This window comes from Fopius arisanus, unplaced genomic scaffold (assembly GCF_000806365.1).
Source record: "Fopius arisanus strain USDA-PBARC FA_bdor unplaced genomic scaffold, ASM80636v1 scaffold00004, whole genome shotgun sequence".
NCBI lineage: Eukaryota > Metazoa > Arthropoda > Insecta > Hymenoptera > Braconidae > Fopius > Fopius arisanus.
The window spans coordinates 137739-158986 of NW_011887743.1; the positions used below are offsets into that span (position 1 = coordinate 137739).

The 21248-nt window shown below is 40.4% G+C and overlaps 3 protein-coding genes across 8 annotated transcripts in view; 2 read left to right on the plus strand and 1 right to left on the minus strand.

Annotated features, from left to right (window-relative positions):
- Positions 1-6028, minus strand: part of LOC105270801 (uncharacterized) — a 58563-nt gene extending 52535 nt beyond the window's left edge. Inside the window, exons 1-5 of one of the 6 annotated variants that reach the window (XM_011312009.1) lie at positions 5948-6028; positions 5700-5869; positions 5361-5613; positions 4946-5259; positions 4690-4837 (exon numbers count right to left, since the gene is read on the minus strand). In XM_011312009.1, coding sequence (XP_011310311.1) covers positions 4690-4837; positions 4946-5020 — 223 coding nt within the window. In that variant the 5' untranslated portion in view covers positions 5021-5259; positions 5361-5613; positions 5700-5869; positions 5948-6028. Of the gene's footprint in view, positions 1-4675; positions 4838-4911; positions 5260-5360; positions 5643-5699; positions 5870-5947 lie in introns of those variants that run through there. The other 5 variants (XM_011311989.1, XM_011311998.1, XR_892598.1 and 2 more) reach the window with 5 other exon arrangements.
- A 74-nt stretch (positions 6029-6102) lies between these two features.
- LOC105270824 (uncharacterized) lies at positions 6103-15685 on the plus strand. The gene is made up of 5 exons (XM_011312021.1): positions 6103-6188; positions 6271-6487; positions 6691-6890; positions 7786-8327; positions 14921-15685. Exons 1-4 carry the CDS (start codon positions 6144-6146, stop codon positions 7789-7791), a joined length of 468 nt encoding a protein of 155 aa, XP_011310323.1. The 5' UTR covers positions 6103-6143; the 3' UTR covers positions 7792-8327; positions 14921-15685.
- LOC105273218 (uncharacterized) lies at positions 11249-13937 on the plus strand. Its single transcript, XM_011315525.1, has 3 exons — positions 11249-11389; positions 11506-13363; positions 13422-13937. Exons 1-3 carry the CDS (start codon positions 11249-11251, stop codon positions 13442-13444), a joined length of 2022 nt encoding a protein of 673 aa, XP_011313827.1. The 3' UTR covers positions 13445-13937.
- Positions 15686-21248: the final 5563 nt, after the last annotated feature.

A 21248-nucleotide genomic window follows, 5' to 3' on the forward strand; every position in this document is an offset into this window, starting at 1 on the left:
GCAATCCGTCGGGGTTGTTAATATTTTTACCCCGTACGGCCTTCCACCCGTACCAATCAGCCCCTTAAACCCTTTCACCTGGAGCGCCGGCGTCTTTCGCTGGACCTAACCCGATCCTGAAACTCACCCTAACCTTAACCCTAAACTCCCTGAACCACCCCGAAGGGGGAAAATCCTAATATCGTCTAATCACCACCCATCTAACTCATTTCGGACCCACCTCGAAGGGGGAAATTAATCGTTATTTTAACGCGTACACATAACCGTTCCCCTCTCACTCTCTTTATTATTATTTCTTTATGGATTTTTATTCGAGATCCTAACGGGCATCCCCGATGCTCGTTACATTTGATATATTGTCATCCCATCAACACCGAAGTACTCTGGGAAAAGTATAAGGGAGCGATGTCTCAAGATTTGCAAAGGCTGTTCAGCGCACCAGAAGCAGAAAAAAGAGCTTATGCTGAAGTGAATCGGCTCCTATCTTACGAAGGGTCAGATATCAGTCGGTTTCCTATAATGCCACAATTGATGGACTTGGATTATAGTATTAATATCGAAAGTGATGATTAAATACCACTTAAACAACACAGAACTATTGGTCAAAGTCAATATGGGAAACTAAATTTGAAACAGCAAAACATTGTCGATGAGCTGTTAAATGTTGTTGAATCACAGGAACCACGAACAGCATACTGCTACATAGATGGACCTGGCGGATCTGGAAAAACTTTCGTCTATACTACTCTCTATAATTTATTACGAGCTATAGACAAAAAAGTTTACATACGGTGGCGTTTACAGGTATTGCCGCGATTTTACTTCCTCGAGGGAAAACAGTTCATAAATTGTTTGGAATGCCTGTTCCAATTTTCCATGATTCTGTGTTGAATTTCAAGAATCAGTCAAAGCAAGCTAAATATTTAAGAGAAGTCGACGTTTTGATTTGGGATCAAGCTTCAATGGCGCCGAGGTTTGCTCTAGAATTAGTTGACCGCACTCTGCGTGACTTTATGTGCAATGATTTACCTTTCGGCGGTAAGATCATGATTCTTGGTGGAGACTTCCGACAATTACTTCCAGTAAAATCAAATGCAACGCGCAGTGAACTGGTGGATTTATCTATTAAATTTAGTTCATTGTGGAAACACTTTACAATATTTTCTTTAACAGAAAATATGCGAGCTCTACCTCAAGAGAAAGAATTTGCGAAATATCTTTTATCTGTCGGAGATGGCACTTTGAACGATGATAACAATAATATACAAGCTCCAGAGCAGTGCATTGCTCAAATATCTGTTGATACAGTCGACATATTCACTAACATTATTAATGAACGGAGATATGAAGATTTAACCAAAGTGGCAATTCTATCAGCACGGAATGTAGACGTTTACGAAATTAATGATCGTGTCATTGAGTTACTCAACAGGAGAAATCAAAAGATAGATACCAGTATTGACAGCGCAGAAGATTGTGATAACGGAGACATAAGTCATGAAATTCTCCCAGAATATCTCCATACTTTGAATCCTCCAAATTTTCCCTCATATGAATTGAAATTAAGAATTAATTGTGTCGTTATGCTGATACGCCACATGAGTATCAATGAAGGACTCTGTAATGGAACACGATTACAAGTACTTGAGCTCGCGAACAACCTTTTACGTTGTCAGATTCTAACCGGTGATAAAGCAGGGGAAATAGTTTTCATACACCGTGTAGCCCTGTATTGTGAGAATACTTACCCGTTCTTCTTCAAAAGACGCCAATTTCCACTGACACCCGCCTTCGCGATGATAATCAATAAAAGCCAAGGTCAAACATTCGATGAAATAGGAATCGATCTTCGGAAAGATGTTTCAACCACGGTCAATTATACGTTGCATTTTCACGTGTTCGATCGTGGGGTTCATTGAAAATTTTTCTTGGAGCTCGTTGAGTAATACAGTGAAAAATTATGTATATACGGAATTATTCGGTTGATCATGATCAATGATTGCTAAGTAAAATGAGTTTCAATATTGCAATTGCAATTAATTGTCGTGGACAGAAATCAATCGCATGCAACGACAAAAACAAAAAACCACATCCGATTTTTGTAATGGCAATGAAAATGGATTCGTTTCATTACATCATTCCAACAAAAGGGTTTGTTCCCAAATACAGTCATGAAGTTGTTGACGCATTTGTATTTGGAAAATGTCAAATTTCTGTGTATCACAACAAAATTGTATTTATAAAAAATCAGCCGTAAATGAGGTCAGAATGGTGATTTTTTTTCACCCAGACCCCATTCATTTGTCCAAAAAAAAATCGGACAGAACTACAAATAGTATTGAATAAAAACAGTTGTACATGCACACTTAACTTCCCACAACAACTTCGGTCTTGGGAAATTTTACATTTTTCAGAGACAACATCGTCACCAAAAACGAACTTTATAACTCTGCTTGGGAACAATGTCGTCATTTATCATAACGATGAAACGAAACTAACTCATTTTCGGGCAACATAAACAATTCCATTAATTCTACTAATTGATTTAAACAATCAATTAGTTCGTTTTGTTTGAACAGTCACCATCGAAAATATTACATGTTCTACTTCGGAATAAATTCAAATTCGGCGCGCGAAGCGCACTGGCGGTCTCGCTGTATATAAAAATATACAATCAATCATCAAAGTGCACTTAGAGTTTAGAGATTGATCGAAAATCCCCACTCCGAGCCAAATCGGAATTTGTGACGGACTGACAGAAATATTGCAGGGTTCTGTGATTTTTGCTCAATAAAGGTATGTGGCTGTTCTGAGTGAACTCAACGAAACCCTTACCCCCTTCAATTGTACCACCGGAGTGTTTCCCATACACTGAAAAAAAAATTTCTTTTGCCAAATACATGTTCTTCCCATCAGTTAATCTGGCAATCACTGCGTAAATACTTCCATAAGATTTACTAATATCAAATATATTTCCTTGTGACCGACGGTAGTGGCAGTGCGGTTAGAGTGCTAGACTAGCATGCAAATGATCCGGGTTTGATCCCGGGCACCGGCGGTTAAATTTTATAGTGCTCTAATCGCACATTTCCACGGTCGGACGGCATTCCTGTCAAAGGGATGACTGTACCAGGGCAGGTTTTTTCCTTCGAATGAGATTTTGCCCTCCCTTCCAGCAAATGCGGTACAGGAGGGGCGAGGGGGCGTAACTACGTAAATATAGTGAGGGAATTTTCACCACATGAAATCGTGGGGCTCCCATTTCTTTACACCGTTTTGAGAGATATGTGATTATTCAATTTTTTCTGAACTATTTTTTTGAACTAAACGATGAGAAATCGACGTAGTCAAATTATACCGTCAAATAGTCGGTGTGATTCGAAAGATTATAATAATTTCAGTGATCTGATATTGTTCGTTTAAAAGATAATAAGGTATTATTTTGTGCTCAAAATTCAATGTTGAAATCAATGATGTTTAATCGGTTAATGTGGTAATGTTTTCCCATGGGGGAATTCAAATAGTATATTCAAGTTCATATACGAAATAATTGTACAATTATGAATTTTTCACCTTTGTAACTGTTCAAACCTTAATTGAGAGAAATAAAATTAGAGAACCACGATTGCCTGTGGAGAAAGTTCCCTTTTTGGTACCACTAATTCACTGAATTTTTTTTATAAAAAATCATTGAGTTCAGATTGGAAAAAGAGGAATCTTTTACACTTTTTCGATAAACTCTCATAGAGCGTGATATACAAACAATATATAGTCATGTTGATTGTGTAGTTGATTGTGATTGTGTAGTGGGTTCGTGATGTCAAAAAATGTCAAATTTGCCTTGCTTTTAGCAAAAGGAACGTTTCTAGAATATGAAACCTCGACAAGATGTGGAAGACATATTTTTTTATTTTCTTAACAACTTCGCGTGATTTATAAAAATGAATCAAAACGTTAACGGTAATCAAAATTGGCAAATTCAGCGTTCCTTCTCTCAATTTTACGATGATACCACTTTCAATTTCATCGCTAACTATTGAATTTCAAACATCATATTACCTTTATCTTTTGTCTGGAAAAAAAGGCCGAATACGTGAAAAACACATTTGGAGGGAGATCTTACAGGAGAAAAAGTCTGAACCGATCTGTATTGGTTACCTCAATAAATTATGTGTTCAATATCTCCACAGATGAACAGACGCTGATATTGTTTCTAATTGTGGAAAGTGTGGGGATTTTAATTTGGCCCCGAGATAGGGAAATGTATAAATAAAAAATGTGAAAACGCATGTCAAGTCAGGTTTATTAATAACATGATAATATTCAATCATTGTTTTTCAAACAATATTTTCTCTTCAAGAAATTTATGAAAGGTATAATTTTTTTTCATAAAATCGAATAAAAACAACCAATAATCAACCAAAAGAATAACCGCGAAAAATGCAGTAATTGAAAAAATGTTTCCATTAGAAAAATTGAAAATTTTCCTATTTTCCCTTTCCCAACATCAAGTTTTTGCAGGGTATCATAGGCCCGAAGGGCGTACAGTCATAAACTTTATGACTTAGGACAATTTTGGCTAATGGAGGTCGGGAGCTGGAGTAGCTCCGAGAGTTGAGGTTGTCCACTCTTAACTTAGAATACCTCATATAGATATGCATTATTGAATGAGTCGAGTTCCTCACTAACCTGCACCAGCAATAAGTTGAGGAAGATCATATGTCTTATAATGCATAGCTGCGATTAAACGACGACATTCAAAAGAATCCAAATGCGCAGCCAAATACTCCAATTCCGAAAGATTAATGTCAATCGTGCAAACAGTAGCTCTGAACACCTGTAGTATATTTGTAGTTATCAGTAACAGTCTCATCGTTATTGATATACTGTAATAAGTCGACCATACGAATTGCTACAAAGCATATAACATGATTTATTCAATCACCGAGTTGAATTTCTCAATGAATGACAATAATTTCATCATTATATATGAAGTGAAGTCAGATGAGACTGGGCACATCCTTCAATTTTTTTTTCCTCTTTCCCTTCTTTCTTTTCTTCTTGCAGCAAGTGTAGCATTGGATGGAAGGTGTATCATCAGAATTGCCTATTCTTGTTGTGCTATATTGCATCGCAACGAGAGGACAATCATAGGATAATGATCGTGCGCGTGTAACTGCGGGAGATTGCGGCTTTTGTTGCTTTAATTTTACTCTTATTCGACACCGACCAGCCTCCGAGTCGATATTTAGATATTTACTGTTACCGAAAAGTAAGCCATTATTCAAATGTCGAAATTACACTTCTATTCTGAGAGAGCAATGAAATCAAAATTGAATTTGCAAATGATTTTCACCCACTCTAATGTTTTTCTCGATCTAATCATATGAATGCACCTAATAATTTGATTTTGGGGGAACAATGCACTGCAACAAGTGATCATCACTATGCACGTGATAAGTAAACTTGCAACAGCCAACCATATCGTAAATTTGTGATATTTCAATTTTTTTCCACGTTTTTCCTTTTTTCTTCTATTTGGTGATCCCTGGTGAATGTTCTTATGGTTGCTTTTGATAGTCTGGATATTTTCAGTTATTATAGTTTCTCCGTCTGCGGGTTTGAAACTGAAGGACACTCAACTGAAGGCTATATTTAGAGAATTTGGAACATTAAGGGGAAACAAAATTTTATGATACCGTTCAAAAGGGTAGTTCTCGAGAATGTGCGGCGTTTTGTCTTCAACATCCTGTTCATTGTCGCCGAGACGGACTACTGAATATTCAGATAAATTAGGCCTATCGAAAAGGTTCCTGAGCCGAGATTCGATTGAGTGTTTTGAGATGTGTTTTATATTTACAGCAATAATCTGTAATCCATGGTTCATGCAACGTCAATTGATTGAGTCAGTCGAAATTAACAAAACGCTATGATCGTAAGAACTCACCGGACCAATTATCCACAAATATATCGCTGAAGTATGGTGCATGGAAATAATTTTTTAGAAGGTTAAAGTAAATCAATAAACCCATACCCTGAAGTTGATATTATATCACAAATACAATCGTTCCTCAATTGTTAGAATCTGGTGAATGACAGAAAAATATATCAAGTGCTCCTGTTTTGTATGAATTATTTGTACCATGAAATTTGCCCGACATTGGACTATTCTCTTCTTTTTTATGGAAGTAATTTACTTACGTGTGTTCAGATAATTCAATGTTTATCAATAACGTATTGTCATTAATTGTTTTCTACATAAATTTTCAGGGAATATGGAAAATTACTTATGCGGCTGATTTCCATACACTTGAGCTAGATTACTTAGCGAGGAAGCTTCATCCAGCTGAGTGCAAGAAACTTTTAGAGAAAATGTATTTAAAAAACCTTTCCTCTTCATTAAAACAAGAAAAAGGAAATTCACAGTTTCAAAATACCTCAGAGTATTGCAAAATTAAATTGGAAGAATGGAATCGAACTATCCCAGGTAAACTTAAAAATTTGTTGTTTATTACTTTTTAGGTGTATTCAGTAATTTTACAATACCTAGTTGAAATTAATCAAACCGGTCATCACGCAATGATAAGTGGAATAATTTAGTCATCAGAAACGCACAACGCATGAATGGCATTATATCAAATGCAGAGTATAAAACCTTCACACTGACCTCATTGCATTGTTTTTATCCAGAGAATGAAAATGAACTCGCCCGAATAAATCTGGAAGTAGGTCTCCGCTGCCTTCACCGACCTGACCTTGCGAATTATATCACACGGAATAGACGATTCGTGGATATTCTGAGCAACCTTACTCACCCACAAATTTACAAAAGAGAATCGAAATACCTCGTGAGAAGAGCGTCTCTGATAGGTTCAGAGAAAAGAAAGAAGGTAAATAATAAAAAGAGTTTAATTTCGCTCGGAACTTCTCATGCAGCTGTTAAAACACATGTCTCCTCGTTACCAACTCCCACAATCGAACGCCATCCGCAACAATTGAAGAAAGATTTCATCGTTACATCCAATTTCAAATCAGAGCCAGCAGAAGTACGTCGTCATGATTTCGGGTCTTTCAGGTCAGAAGCCGTACGAGATTCTCCAATATCAATCTACTTTCTAATCAATTCAAGTAGTCTCCAGACTATACTATTTAATTTAAACTGATTTCGTTTCATTTGTATCTCAAACTTTAGTGCAGTTCTGGCTCACATAGAGATATTCCGGAGGTAGTATATTTCCATATTCGTGAAATGGGGTTTCAATCATTTAGAATTGGCGTTCGGGTCGAAGACGAGGACTAGCTAACCACAAGAGTTTTGGAGTTAGAAAAGTATGCAGTATGAATTCTCGAAAGAGAAATCGTCAGAAGCAGTACGGAAAAATTAATATCTATTTCACAAAGACTAATGGAAGAGTAAAAATATACAGTCAGTTATTTTTAATTTTCATGAAGGAATTATTGTAATAAGGAGGAAATCGAGAATATCTGCCTTGGTAGAGCATCAAGGCGCACTGATGCCGATTTGCCCCAAAGTTTGAGATTGAACAAACGAAAAAAAATCAATGTAGATGACATAATCCAATCTCATCTACATTGATTTTTTTTCGTTTGTCCATTCAGGTGAAAAGTAGTCGATTCATCAAGTTCACAAGCATTTATTGAGATATTTAAGGGGCTTGAATTGTATAATATTCGTTTATGAATTTTTTGGTAATTTCAAATTGCAAATTCGTATATAAAGGACCCTCTTTTTAGCATGCTTCTAATGACAAAATTATCTTTCAGATCTGAAAAACGACCTCATGCCACAGTCGACAATTCCTTCCGAACTCTTTGGATAGCTTTCGGAATTTTTATTCTCTTCATTATGGCCATGATTTCAGTCGCCGCGTTGATATCTGCATATAAAAATCGATTTCATTTATCAGGGAAGTCGGTAAAGGAATCGAAAACATGTGATGATCGTTGCCCCCTAACTGATCATTTCCAAAGACAATCAGATATTGAATATGGTTGGACAACTAACAGCACTGACTACATGGGCACAAAATTGGGAAAAGAGTCATTAGTTATTTCTTCACGTTCCCCATCATTTATTTGCATGAGAGAGAAAAAAAGAGCACGTAAAATTAAGCGTCAGCGGGATAAACAGCAGCAGACAACTCGATTAGAAAAGCCACATAAAAATAAGGAAGGCAGGGGGAAAAAAAAGAAGAAAGTGAGCAAAGAAAGAGGAAGAAATGAATTTAGTCTTCGAGAGAGGATTGCCAATATTTTAAGGAAAGACAAACCGAACTGCCATTGTTGTAAATGCACATTGAATGAAGGTAATCGTGATGATGAACTCATTTAGTAAAGGAAACTGAAGATTAATGTAGTTCGATAACAATTTTTTTATTTGTAATTGATACTTATTTCCGAACGTTAAGTGCCGTTACTTGCCGTTTAGAGGAAAGTTGGTAAGATACATTTATTGGGAGGGAAAATTTTTTCAGCAGGTTGTGCTAATTTTTTCAAAATCATTACTTCTCAGATGGGATCTTTTCAATTTGAATATTACCGCTGATAGGCCAATAACCATTTTAATAAAATTAATATTCAACTTCATAATTTTCCAAAGCCCGACATGAGCGGTCTCGACATTGGTAATATATTTGCGAATAAAGAGAAAAATTATTCAATTTGAAGCTTGGAAAAAAGTTGCAAAAGTGAAAGTGATATGCTCACGTTCCAACTATGTATTCTTTATTTCACAAGACGCGATTAGATCAATTTTATGAGGTTTATCGCCTAGACGTAAAGTTTGGAGACAGACACGTGATACTTGTTACGTTTCCAAATGTGATATCACTTCATAATACGTTCATCTTCCAAAAAATTGCAGTTGCCAGCTTTTCTTTTCGGCCATCTACATATTGTGTTGGAATTATCGATGTTCAATTAGTTTTCATCTATGTAACTCAGTTAACCTCATGCAAACTAGTATGCTTAACGTCGCAATATTGAATTAGGTTTCGCCCATGGAATAGATAGTTTTATAACTTATACAATTTTAGCTTTTAAAAAGTAAAACATACATCATTTTTTATTGTATGTATTCATGTCCTTGAGTACAGAGTCACTATTTTCTGAGATTAGATTAGTAATTAAGGCCCGGTTGGAGTATCTGATTATCTCGTATAGATAGTTTTTTTTATCTGAAACTTTGGTGCAATCCTGCATGAAGCAGAGCTGCACCACATAAATGTAGGCTGGAAAAAAGTAAAAAAAAAAACCAAAAATATAAAGTCCGTGTTTTTCATTAAGATGAGAGGATAATTATACAAAAGCACAAGTTGGAAATATCTGATTTGATGGAGCGCAGGGGGGGGGGGGCGATAAAAAAAAGTATCTTCCTGTGCGGTTAGTGGGCCGTTATTTTACAAAGTCATTCTCTGAAAAATGATTTTATATTTTTAAATACTGAAACATTGACAGACGTCTCCAAATGAGATATAGAAAAATTGAGGCGGCGATCAGCTGTTACTTCAGCCATAGAGAGGCGGAGCGGCGGAGGGGAAGTATGTTGAATGTAAATTATTCCGTACGCAGCACATGGAGCATATGTATATTATATGCTATTGGCCGATACACGGCATCCCTAGATGAGAGACGCTGTTGGGTACTCGCCTTTATCCTCCCTCTCTTGGCCCTTCTAGTAGTCGTCCGTAGTAGAGTGGGGTCACGTGGTCACCAGCCTGCGCGGATACGTCCGCGTCTTTCGTCATAGCGTTGAGTACTTTCGCCGTGTTAACACGCCAAAAAACTTTTGCTCGACATAGTCGTAATTTTAGAAGTGTATTATTTCTCTTTCCTACGCTCGCAGTCATTTCCGAAATGTCACAGGAGTCTGTTCGTGACATTGAGAGTATATATCATATAGTCCAAGACGACAGAGACTCGGAAAATCCCGAAAATTCGGAAAGAGAAAATTCTCCAATCAAAGATGGCGACCGAAGCATCGGTTCGTCCCCGGCCGCAAAACGAAGCCGTTACGATGACGAGGTATTGTCGAACCTCCAGAACCAGATAAACTTCCTGGCATCAATGGTTCTCCCCCAGGATCAACAAAAGACAGAAGACGAATCGGATCGAGGGCAGGAAAACTTCCTGACGAGGCCCGTGCAACCCAGAGTACTAGAGTTTGGTGAGTTGAAGACAGACGTTGACGAAAACAAGGCAATCAAACCCGCAGTGCCGAAGCGTCTCGAGACATTGGCCTCATTACAACGTCTCAACACCCCTGTTTGGAAAGAGGTGAGGTTTTCTAAAGCGCTTAGGTATTTTCAAGCGTACCCAGGCTTCACCGACCTGAAAATAAACGAGGAGCTCTGCCACCTCGACAAGAGAAGGGATTCAGTCGCCCCAACAGAACGAGTCCTCGCAAGTTTGGCAAATGCCGTTCTCGAACAGAAAGAATTATTGCAGGAGGGTCTTCAGGAAGTAGTCAATTGGACATCCAACAACCCTACTGAGTTGAACCCTGACACGCTGTTCCACAGACTGGCTTCAACCTTCGGCCCGGAATCGAAGATGGCGTCCAACTTCACGCAAATTCTTCAGATTATCTGCGGAAAGAGGGCCGAATGTGTAGAGATCAGACGAGAGCGCCTGTTAGCAGAGGTCCAGAATAAGAACGTACAGGCCGCCATGAGGAAAATCCCTCCGAGTGTGGATTACCTCTTTGGCAAGGACAGTCTGAATCCCCTGATTCAATCATTAGGAGGACCTCAGAATTGGCTTGGTACCCCATCTTACGCAACTAAAAGGCCAACATTCAAGCGTGAATTTCAACGGGGTACAGGGAGAGGTACACTCTCAGGTAACACCACGAGGCCGAGTCCTGTGTCGCGTAACCAGAGCTTTAAACCAAGGGGTGACACTAAGAAGATTCAGCCTAGGCCCAGGTCAAATGATTCCTTTCGGAAACCAGAGGATAAATGACTACCCGACGGCTCAGCCGTTCTCAAGAGGCCAATTGTCAGTTTTTGTACAGCGTTGGGAGGAGCTGGGAGCCCCACAGTCAGTTTTAAAAATCATCTCAGCATCACGAATCCCCCTGTGCTCGAAACCAACTCTCACCCCAAATTGGCACTCCTCTCCCTTCAAAACAAAGGTATCATCTGCCATGTCAAACCAAATTCAGTTATTGTTGTCTCAGAATGTTCTAGAGCGACCTCACAACCCTGGACCAAGTTTCATCTCCCGCATGTTCCTAATAACGAAGAACAACGGAGAGTTTCGACCAATTTTCGACCTGAGGGGACTCAATCAACACGTAAGGACCAAAAAATTCAAGTTGATCTCACATCACAAGATCCCAGACTTTCTCCAGGACGGAGATTGGTTGGTAAGAATCGATTTATCAAACGCATATTATCACATACCGGTGGTGCGGAACCACCGGTCGCTCCTCCGTCTGTCTTACAACGGGGAGCTCTACCAGATGACGAGCTTGCCCTTTAGCCTCTCATCTGCCCCTCACACCTTTGCGATGGTATCGAATTGGGTTGCGGAGACCCTTCGAGCACAAGGTGTGAGGGTCGTCGTCTACCTAGACGACTTCCTGCTGGCCTCCCAGAACCGAGCCACAGCACACTCTCAAGCCATCCAGGCAATGAAGAGACTAGAGTTTTTGGGCTGGCACGTCAACTTAAACAAGTGCATCCTGGAGCCCTGCCAAGAACTGGACTTCCTAGGTTTAACCTGGAATACTGTGGAGAACCGCATGTCCCTCCCAGTAAAAAAGGCACGCAAGATCCACCTTTTATCAGAAGAACTCAAGTCCAGTGGAGTCTGCCGTCTAAAGCAACTCCAAACACTCTTGGGGCACCTCAACTTCGCCGATTACGTGATACCCAGAGGGCGCCTCCACTCTCGTTACCTACAGATCTTTTTAACGAATTTCAACCAGAGGAGACCTCGCCAAAAACTCCATATCCCCACAACCGCAAAAAGCGAGCTGAAGTGGTGGTCGGAGGCAGTTCACCTGAACTCCCCACTCCACAAGCCACCAGTCCAATTCTTCTTGACGACGGACGCAGCGGACAGCGGCTGGGGAGCCCAGTTAGGATCTCATCATATGGCAGGGACCTGGACAAACGAGCAGAGAGACTGGCACTCCAACAAGAAGGAGATGTTTGCAGCTCTCTCAGCGTTACGCGAGGTAGCCCCTCAAATTCAGGGCTCGCATGTCATGTTGCAGACAGACAACAGGTCACTAGCTGCATACATAAGGAAAGAGGGTGGAACAAAGTCCTTCAATCTCCTGGAGCTAACCTATCGTCTCCTTCAGCTTGTGGACGATTTCCAAATCACCTTATCCGCGTCGTATCTCCCCGGAAGGTACAACGGGATTGCCGACAGTCTCTCCAGAGGAAAGCCACTCCCAGAATGGCACCTCCTTCCAGCAGCCACCGAACAGATATTCAAACTATGGGGGGCCCCAGAAATCGACCTCTTCGCAAGCAGAAGGTCAGCAGTGGTCACTCACTACGTCTCACTGGACTCGACCGATCAATCCGCATCCTTTCACGACGCCTTCAGTCGGCCATGGCGGTTCAAGCTAGCCTGGGTCTTCCCTCCGCCCAGTCTACTACCCAGAACGTTAGCACACCTCAACAAGTGCCAGGGAACCTATCTGGTAATAGCCCCCGAGTGGGAACAGACATTCTGGAGAGCAGATCTGGCCAGCAGAGCGGTTTCACCGCCAATAAAAATTCAGAATCTGAAGGAAACTCTGCTAGACCTGACCACGGGACTCCCCCCGCCACAGGTGGAAAAAATCTGTCTCCAGGTGTGGAAGATTGGGGCTGGACCTCGCTAACCAACGACTGGTCCTCTCCAGAGAGACAATTACTGTCTACCAGCTGGCGCCAATCCACCATCGGTACCTATCGTGCCCCTATCCAGAGATGGCTAAGATGGTGCGAGAACAAGGGCATAGCTCCCACCTCGCCTAAGGCTCCACAGCTGGCCAGGGTTTTAGCTGGTCTCTTCCTCAGAGAAAAGTTGGCTTACAATACCATTCTGTTGCATCGCTCGGCAGTAACAACATTCTGTGCCGGCAGATCATCTGAAGATTTAACTTCACATTTTTTGGTACGACAGGTCCTAAAAGCCATCAATATCAGCAGACCTCCGGAGATCAGGTCTCCTATCTGGGACGCTGAGATCGTGATGAACTGGTTGTCCCGTGGAACGCCAGACCTAACCTTGTTTGAACTCTCAAGGCGTACGGCAACACTGCTCCTTTTAGCTTCAGGTCGGAGGGTCCACGACTTGACCCTTCTGTCAATCGCCAAGGAGTCGGTTATCAACTTAGGTGAGGAAATGATCTTTTGGCCAGCTTTTGGATCCAAGACTGATCGGTCCACATTTAGGCAATCAGGCTGGCGCCTCTTAAAACATCCCAATCGTTGGTTGTGCCCGGTAACTATGATCAGAGCAATGCTGAAGCGCTCAGAACCTCGACGTAGCGCTGGAGAGTGCGACGCACTTTTCATCTCCCTGAAAGGACCTCTGCAGCCTGCCTCAAGATCCACGATTGGTGGATGGATCCGCTCTGCTCTTAAAAACGCAGGCATAGAAGCCCCTGCGGGAAGCATTCGTTCAGCGGTCGCATCTAGAGCCTGGCTAGATAACCTACCCCTAGAAGAGATCCTGTCACGCGGAAATTGGAAATGCGCAGAGACATTTAGAAAGCATTACTGCAGGAGGATAGACACTCCAACTATAGAGAGAACTAGTCTAGTATCAAAGACTTTTGTTCCTATTTGAAAAGCTGACAGATATGTATTTTCATAACTAAAGACCAAATTTTATAAAAGTTGTCACTCTTCATGTAAGATTTAAATAATTTAAAACACCTTCAGAGAATAAATAATACTCTCCTCTAATCACATAGCGTTGAGTGGTCACCAGCAGAAATCAAACAACACTCTCATCTAGGGATGCCGTGTATCGGCCAATAGCATATAATGCTGGTGTTTTGCACTCCAACAAAACACGGATTATATGCGGAAGCCGATACACGGCATCCCGGTTGAAATCTTGCTGCTGAGAGTTCCTCTATGACGAAAGACGCGGACGTATCCGCGCAGGCTGGTGACCACGTGACCCCACTCTACTACGGACGACTACTAGAAGGGCCAAGAGAGGGAGGATAAAGGCGAGTACCCAACAGCGTCTCTCATCTAGGGATGCCGTGTATCGGCTTCCGCATATAATCCGTGTTTTGTTGGAGTGCAAAACACCAGCAATATTTCCTTCTCTCAAAAATTTTTAATTTCTTTACCTTATAATTGGCAGATGTCTCCGAATTAGATCGCAATGAATTGACGTGGCGATCAGCCGTTTATTTAGCGGTCGACATAGGGGGGAGGGGGCGGTACAAAAAGTACCGAACATGAAAATTCTGTAATGTTCATCCTACTTCTTGTACCCTCCTTCAGTTCATTCGCTAAGTTGACGGTTAATCGCTACCTTCACCTCGCTTCGCTCGGTTAGATCGCAGTTTCCAGTTCCTACGAGAATGAAAGATCATGTGCCTCATGGAAATAAAGATACTTTGCTCCCCTAGAGGAACAATATACTATTCTTTTATTCCCCCCTCCCCAAGTCGATCAAATCAGATATTTCTAATTTGTGCTTTTTACAATTATCCTCCCATTTTAATGAAAAAGTACAGACTCTGCATTTTAGTTTTTTTCTATGTATGTTTCAGTCTACATGCATTTATTTGCTGCAGCTTTGTTTCATGCAGAACTGCACCAGTTTCAGATAAAAGAACAAGAAAAATAAACTATTTATACGAGATAACCAGCTACTCCAAGCGGGCCTTAAAATCATATCATTGAAAGGAAATATATAAATATTACAGATTATGGAGGAAATAACCAAGTGTGCCCTGATCAACACTGCAGAGAACGTAGAATTGTGAATTTAACCGATCTCTGTTCCAGCACTTCTGAAAAAGGTTCTCAGAAGCTAATTAAATCTTCAAAATGTAGAGAGAGGAAAGAATCAATCCGTGGTACCGATTCAAAAGATCATCGAAGAACTTCTTCAGAAAGTTCACCGGGAGAAAGAAAAGAATCTCGTTTCAAAGAAACATTTGCTAGGATCAGAGAAAGGTCTCCCAGATGGTCTCTCGACAATTCCCATCTGATAGAGCCTTGCACAAGACTTACTTGCGAAGGCAAAAGGTCTCCTCGAGACAGAAACTCAGTAGATTTCGACGATGCATTTCAAAACAATTACCAATTTCAGAAATTGACGAAGGCAAAACAATAATAATAAATGGGCGAAAAATAACAAAAACTTATAAAGGATGGATCGATGTCGATTGGTTGATCCTGAGAACTTATGTGTAATTTAATGGTTATTACCATTACTTTCCATTACTTTGTTTATGTCATTGCAGCCGACCAATTTTTCGAAGAGAAAGCACGCTCGAGAAAGCTTTGAAAGATAGACTGTTAGAGTGATTGGATCATTGTGAATGACTAGACTTGGATTTTTTTTTTACAAAAAGTAGCCTCTAAGAACTAGCTTGACTGCAATTAGTTACGTTTCATGAAGCCCAGAAGGGGATGGATCATATTGTGTGGGAGCAAACCCTGAAGTATACTATGCTGGGTTACACAAGGGCCTGAATAAAGGATTACATAATGAGCCGGAGAATCTTCTACTTTTTATTAAACCGTGCCCTTTTATCAATCTACTAAGAAAATAGGATTGTCATAACCATCGAAAATTAAACCGCTTAAATAGATTGAAAGCAATAGAAAAACAACAACACCGTAGGAAATTATATATTATTATTATTATTATTATCGCCGGGCAAAACTTATAGTTATTGACAATTAAAGGGTGGAAGGAAAGCGTGATCACTCAGTCTGGTTGTTGGTAGACTCGAAAAATTCCTTACAGAACTAGAAGAGTGCGTGAGTGTTGAGTCCTCGTGTGATGCTCAAAGACCCGAAGCAGCTGTCGGTGGAAGATGGTGAGGTTAGGAACCGTCTCTAATACGAACAGTATGAGTTACTGGGAATCCCTGGTTGATGACCTCTCTTTCAGACCCCTTTTTTGCGCATAACATCATTTGCCATCACAGAATCTCGAACAACAGCAGATCGAACTGTAGACCCGGGTAATGTTATTGACGAAGTTGATGTTGTAAGACGTAACTCTTCAAATTATATCTTGATAAATCTAGTTTAATACGCATACATCTACCTAAGTGCAGTTCAGCTGGTGCACAATCTATGGTACAGCGTGGTGTGGAACGATAACTAAACAAGAATTCATTCAGAGCAACTCTCATCGAATAATCCTCTTTCCGTAACACTTTGTAATGCTTTTCGAAAGTCCTAACAGCATGTCCAGTTACACCATTTGATGTTGGGCGATATGAAGCTGTACGAACATGGAGAATTCCCAATTTCCTGAAGGAAGACTCAAATTTATCAGAGATCAGACTGGGTACGTTGTCACTGACAATAACTATTTTAATTCCGCAGGTGGCGAAGTGCTCCATTAGAGCTGATGTTGTTTCACTACTTGTACTGCTCTTCATCAAGCTAACATCCATACATCTCATCTCAACATCGTTTACTTGTAAGAAATCAATATAGACTGTAATGTGTGAACCTTCACGGTATCTTTATCAATTCAATTCCGCTCTAGAAGGATTGGTTGCATTTTCGAAACACAATTTACCGTTTAGTAAGTCTCTGGATATCATTATCAATTCCAAGCGACCAAACATAAGATCCAGCAAGGGTTTTCATGTTACCAATTCACATATGGGTAGAATAAAGTTCCCTACGAACCATATTACGTAAAAACTCTAGTACAACAACTCTTGATCCGCCAGATCAAGATAAGAGAATTTCTTTCACATTTTAGCTCTTTCTTTCTTTTCGTGAATAGCAATAGATTTTTATACTACTGTCGGTCATTCATTTTAAAATAATAATTTTTTCTATTCTATTACATTTTTTAAAATATTATATTACATTTTTTTACTTATTCCAAAATCTCACATGATCACCGTCGTCCTGATGCACCCGGGATCATCACTACGTCCCTAGCGAGCCAATTGGTACGTGAATTCCTGTCGAACTTAAATTGCACTACCTGAACACAACCGCTATCATCCTGACCCACCCAGATTCTCCAAAATGGATGGACTCGATGAAGCCGATAATTCGGAGGAAGTCTTCAAAATCGAGAAATTCGCGGAACCCGCCGAAACCCCCAAAACCGACAAACTCGCGGAACCCGCCGAAGCCCCCAAAACCGACGAACTCGTCGAAATCCAACGAAACCGGGGAACTCGCCGGAACTGAAAGAGCTCGAGAAACCCTTCAGAATTGAACGACCTCAAGAAACCCGCCGAAAAAGAGCAACTCTACATTATTCGTGACCAATTGCACCGGAATCACGGATTGATTTTCATGAAATATTTTTCTATGGATTTTTCATGGAATTATTTTGAAAATCCATTTTTTTCGATGGAATATTTTTTTGCGGATCGATTCACGAAATTTCGAAAGAATTTTTTCGTGGAATTCTGCTTGGCGGATTAGTGGGTGACATTTCTTTCGTTTAAATTCGTTTTCACGGATTTTCTTCGCGATTAATTGATTCGTTGAATAATTTCTCGCGGAAATTTTCGGAACTTCTAAAAAAATTCTGTCAAACCGGAATTCCGTGAATTCACTCGCGAAAAATTATTCTGGAAAAAATTAATTTTGGAAATAATTCCATTTAAAAAACCATGGAAAATATTCCATCAAAACTGGTCCCGATTTCCGGTGGTCCCAAATTCCGTAAACACCGTAATACTCACTTTTTGCATTACTTATTTGAAATTCACCTGATTCTGCCTGATTTGGCGAAGCAAAGTCATATTCTGAAACTGTGTCATTTTGTTATAATTTTCTGGATTTGGCCAAATATATTCATACTTTACTTAATTTGGTCAAAGTCGACAACTGGTTAGACATTCTTTTGACAAGTCAATTTTCGCCAATCTTTGCTTCATCTGGAGGTAATTTGGTTTTCTTGAACAAATTTGGTTAATATTCACCAAATTTATTCAACTCGATTACTTTCAACAAAATTTGACAAAGTTTAGCAACGTCCTAAATAAATTGAACAAGTACAATATTCCCTCTAGGATTCTACATTACAAACGAGAGAAAAATATGGTGATGAGCTGATTCCTCTGAAGATAATATTAACGTTGAATTTAAAATTTAAAAACTGAAAAACTCTTTAAAACTTGTGATCGTGACAAGATTGTTAAAGAGTTAAACTTGCTACGACAGTGGAAATGATGCTATCAAAGTAAGAAAAAAAGTCCTAGAATGATCCAACGTTGCACGTTATCGTACGTAGATGAATCACAAGTGAGTTTCCATACCAACGAATCCAAAAGTCTATTCAAAACCAAGAAAATAATATTTGCCCAAGTTCTATTTTCAACTGTCCGAATCTCTTCCTTAAACCGTCACTTTGAAAGCATCTTACATCGTGAATGTCAGGGGGATCTAAACACAGGGGGTGTTACAGTCTTTTTCACATTATTGCTGAATTACCTTAAGTATATAGAGACATTGTCGAAGGATGTGGATAATTAAATGAATATGTTTTAACGATAATGTGCTAGCTCTGGGTAAACTCCAAAACCCACACTGATGATTTTGATTGATTAATAAGTTAGCAGTTTTGCTGAATAGATCTAGAGACAATTGTACGTCCAGAGCGATCACGGAAGGTGTATTTAAATAAGGGAAAGAATGGCACGGATTGTTTGAGCGATGAAATGCCGACTCTGGATCAACACTGGGTCACACTCTCCATCCCAGAGTTGACTTTCTCTTTATTTAACATGTTTTCAATGTCAGTAGATAGATTATAGGGGTGAAAAAAAAAATCATTTTATGATTGGAATGATTCTACGGTCACCTAAAAGTGCGGAGAAGAGTTGGAGTGTATTTCAAGTGCAAAAATAGTTACTCTGCGTCAACACTGGGTCACAGTCCGCAACTCAGATTTATTCGCTTTATTGAACATGTTTTCAATGTCGGTGAATAAATCATGGGGGGGAATAAAAAGAATCATTTTATCATTGGAATGATACTACAGTGATCTAGAAGTGCGGAGGGGAGTTGGAGTGAGATAAAAGTGGGAAAATATCAACTCTGGGTCAACCCTAGGTCACAGCCTCCATCCCAGAGTTATCTTTCTCTTTATTGGACATCTTTTCAATGTCAGTGGATAAATAATATGGGTAAGTGAAAAGAATCATTTTATCATTGAAATGATTCTACGGTTGCCTAGAAGTGCGGAGGGAAGTTGGGGTGCATACAAAGGGAAAAAAAATAAACTCTGAGTCAACAGTGGGTCACAGTCTCCATTCCAGAGTTGTCTTTCTCTTTATATTTTTATACTGCGAATACACCGCAACTCCCCTCCGCACTCCTAGACCACTGTAGCATCATTGCAATGATGAAATGATTTTGTTTATTCCCCCCGATTATTTACTCACCAACATCGAAAATATATAAATATATGACATATAAATGTTCGAAGCGGGATCTGGTTTGAGGGATATTTTTAATCGATGAACGAGATTTAAGTGGATTACGGGAGAGTGTGGAGAGGATCAAAAAAACACTCGCGTGGCGTTGGTCACAAAAAGTCAACTTTTAATTGTCAATAAAGGCACTAATTACACTTGAGAAGGTCACAATAAATGAGCTGAACAAAAACAGTATATAATTCGAAGAATTATAAGAGTATTTCCGAGAACGACTAATAATGAGCGGATCAATTAATGTAGAAAGCGAAGTTCTGCGAAAAACACGTCACCACTCTCGAACGACGATATGCAAATGAGAGAGAGTGATAAGCCGCATGGTGGGAGGTATCGATCATCGCGATGGTCAATTACACCTGTCTATCAAGTGGCGCCTCAGGTGTCAGAGGTGAGAAGCCACTGGTCATCTGAGGCGAGCGTACGGAACAGCTGAGCGGGTCATCAGTGTGTGGATGTGTGTGTGTGTGTGAAAAGAATTCGGTAGAAAACCGAACATTCTACCCCGCCGTCAGCAACTGCTGACGTTAATGAAATAATCTAGAACACAAAAGAGATTAACCGAGTCAGGACAATAATTACTCGATGGTCAACATCACGTCTGGAGTACATCGGCGACAATCATATACCAGCTCAGCCAGAATCGTTGGAGGCGTAAATTCCGCAGGTCTAGACTGACTAGCCTCCGCTCCAGCCCAGGCTCCAAGATGAAGGGCATAAATCGTCATGGAAGTCTGGACAAGAACAGAGCAGTCGTGAACCCAGTCGTGGAGACGAACTACCGATGAGCAGCATAGTGCTCCTGAGAAGATCTTCATGAGATGGTCTTGTAGATCAGAAGTTGCTGGTCGAGACTGGTAGAAGCGCAAGCTTAGCGATAGGTCGCTGTAGAGTGGAGCTGGACGTCTTGATGGTTACCACCCTGGTGAATCCATCTCTACCAGGCTGAAGAACGATAACTCTAGACTATAGAGCCGATCTTGATGTCGTGAGATGGGTGGTGCCACTTAGAAATGGACTGGAGTTGCTGGAGATAGTTAGTGGACCACCGATTCCAGAAGGTCTGAACTTTCTGCTGGATGAGCTGCCAACGAGTTAAACGAGCAATGTTCAATTAATCCAGAGAAGGTTCAGGCAGAGCTGTCAGAGCATGTCCAATTAGGAAGTGTCCTAGAGTAAGAGCTGAGACGTCATCAGGATCTTCCGAGAGAGGTTCAAGTGGGCGAGAATTGAGCACGGCTTCGATCTGCGTGAGTAAAGTCGTGAGTTCCTCAAAAGTGAGCAGTTCATCACCAATGGTTCGTTTGAGATGAAACTTCACTGACTTCACTGCCGCTTCCCATTTTCCTTCAAAATGTGGAGCTCCTGGAGGGTTGAAGGACCATTTCCTACCGTCGTTGAGCAAAAGATGAGCAAGCTGGTCCGATTCCTTGGACGCCATTGAGAAGACCCTTTTAATTTCCTTGTCGGCTTCGAGGAAATTTGTTCCACAATCTGAGAATAAATTCCTACAGAGCCCACGCCGAGCGACAAAACGACGATACGCTGCCATGAAGCCGTCAGACGAGTAATCTGAGACGACTTCGAGATGAACCGCGGA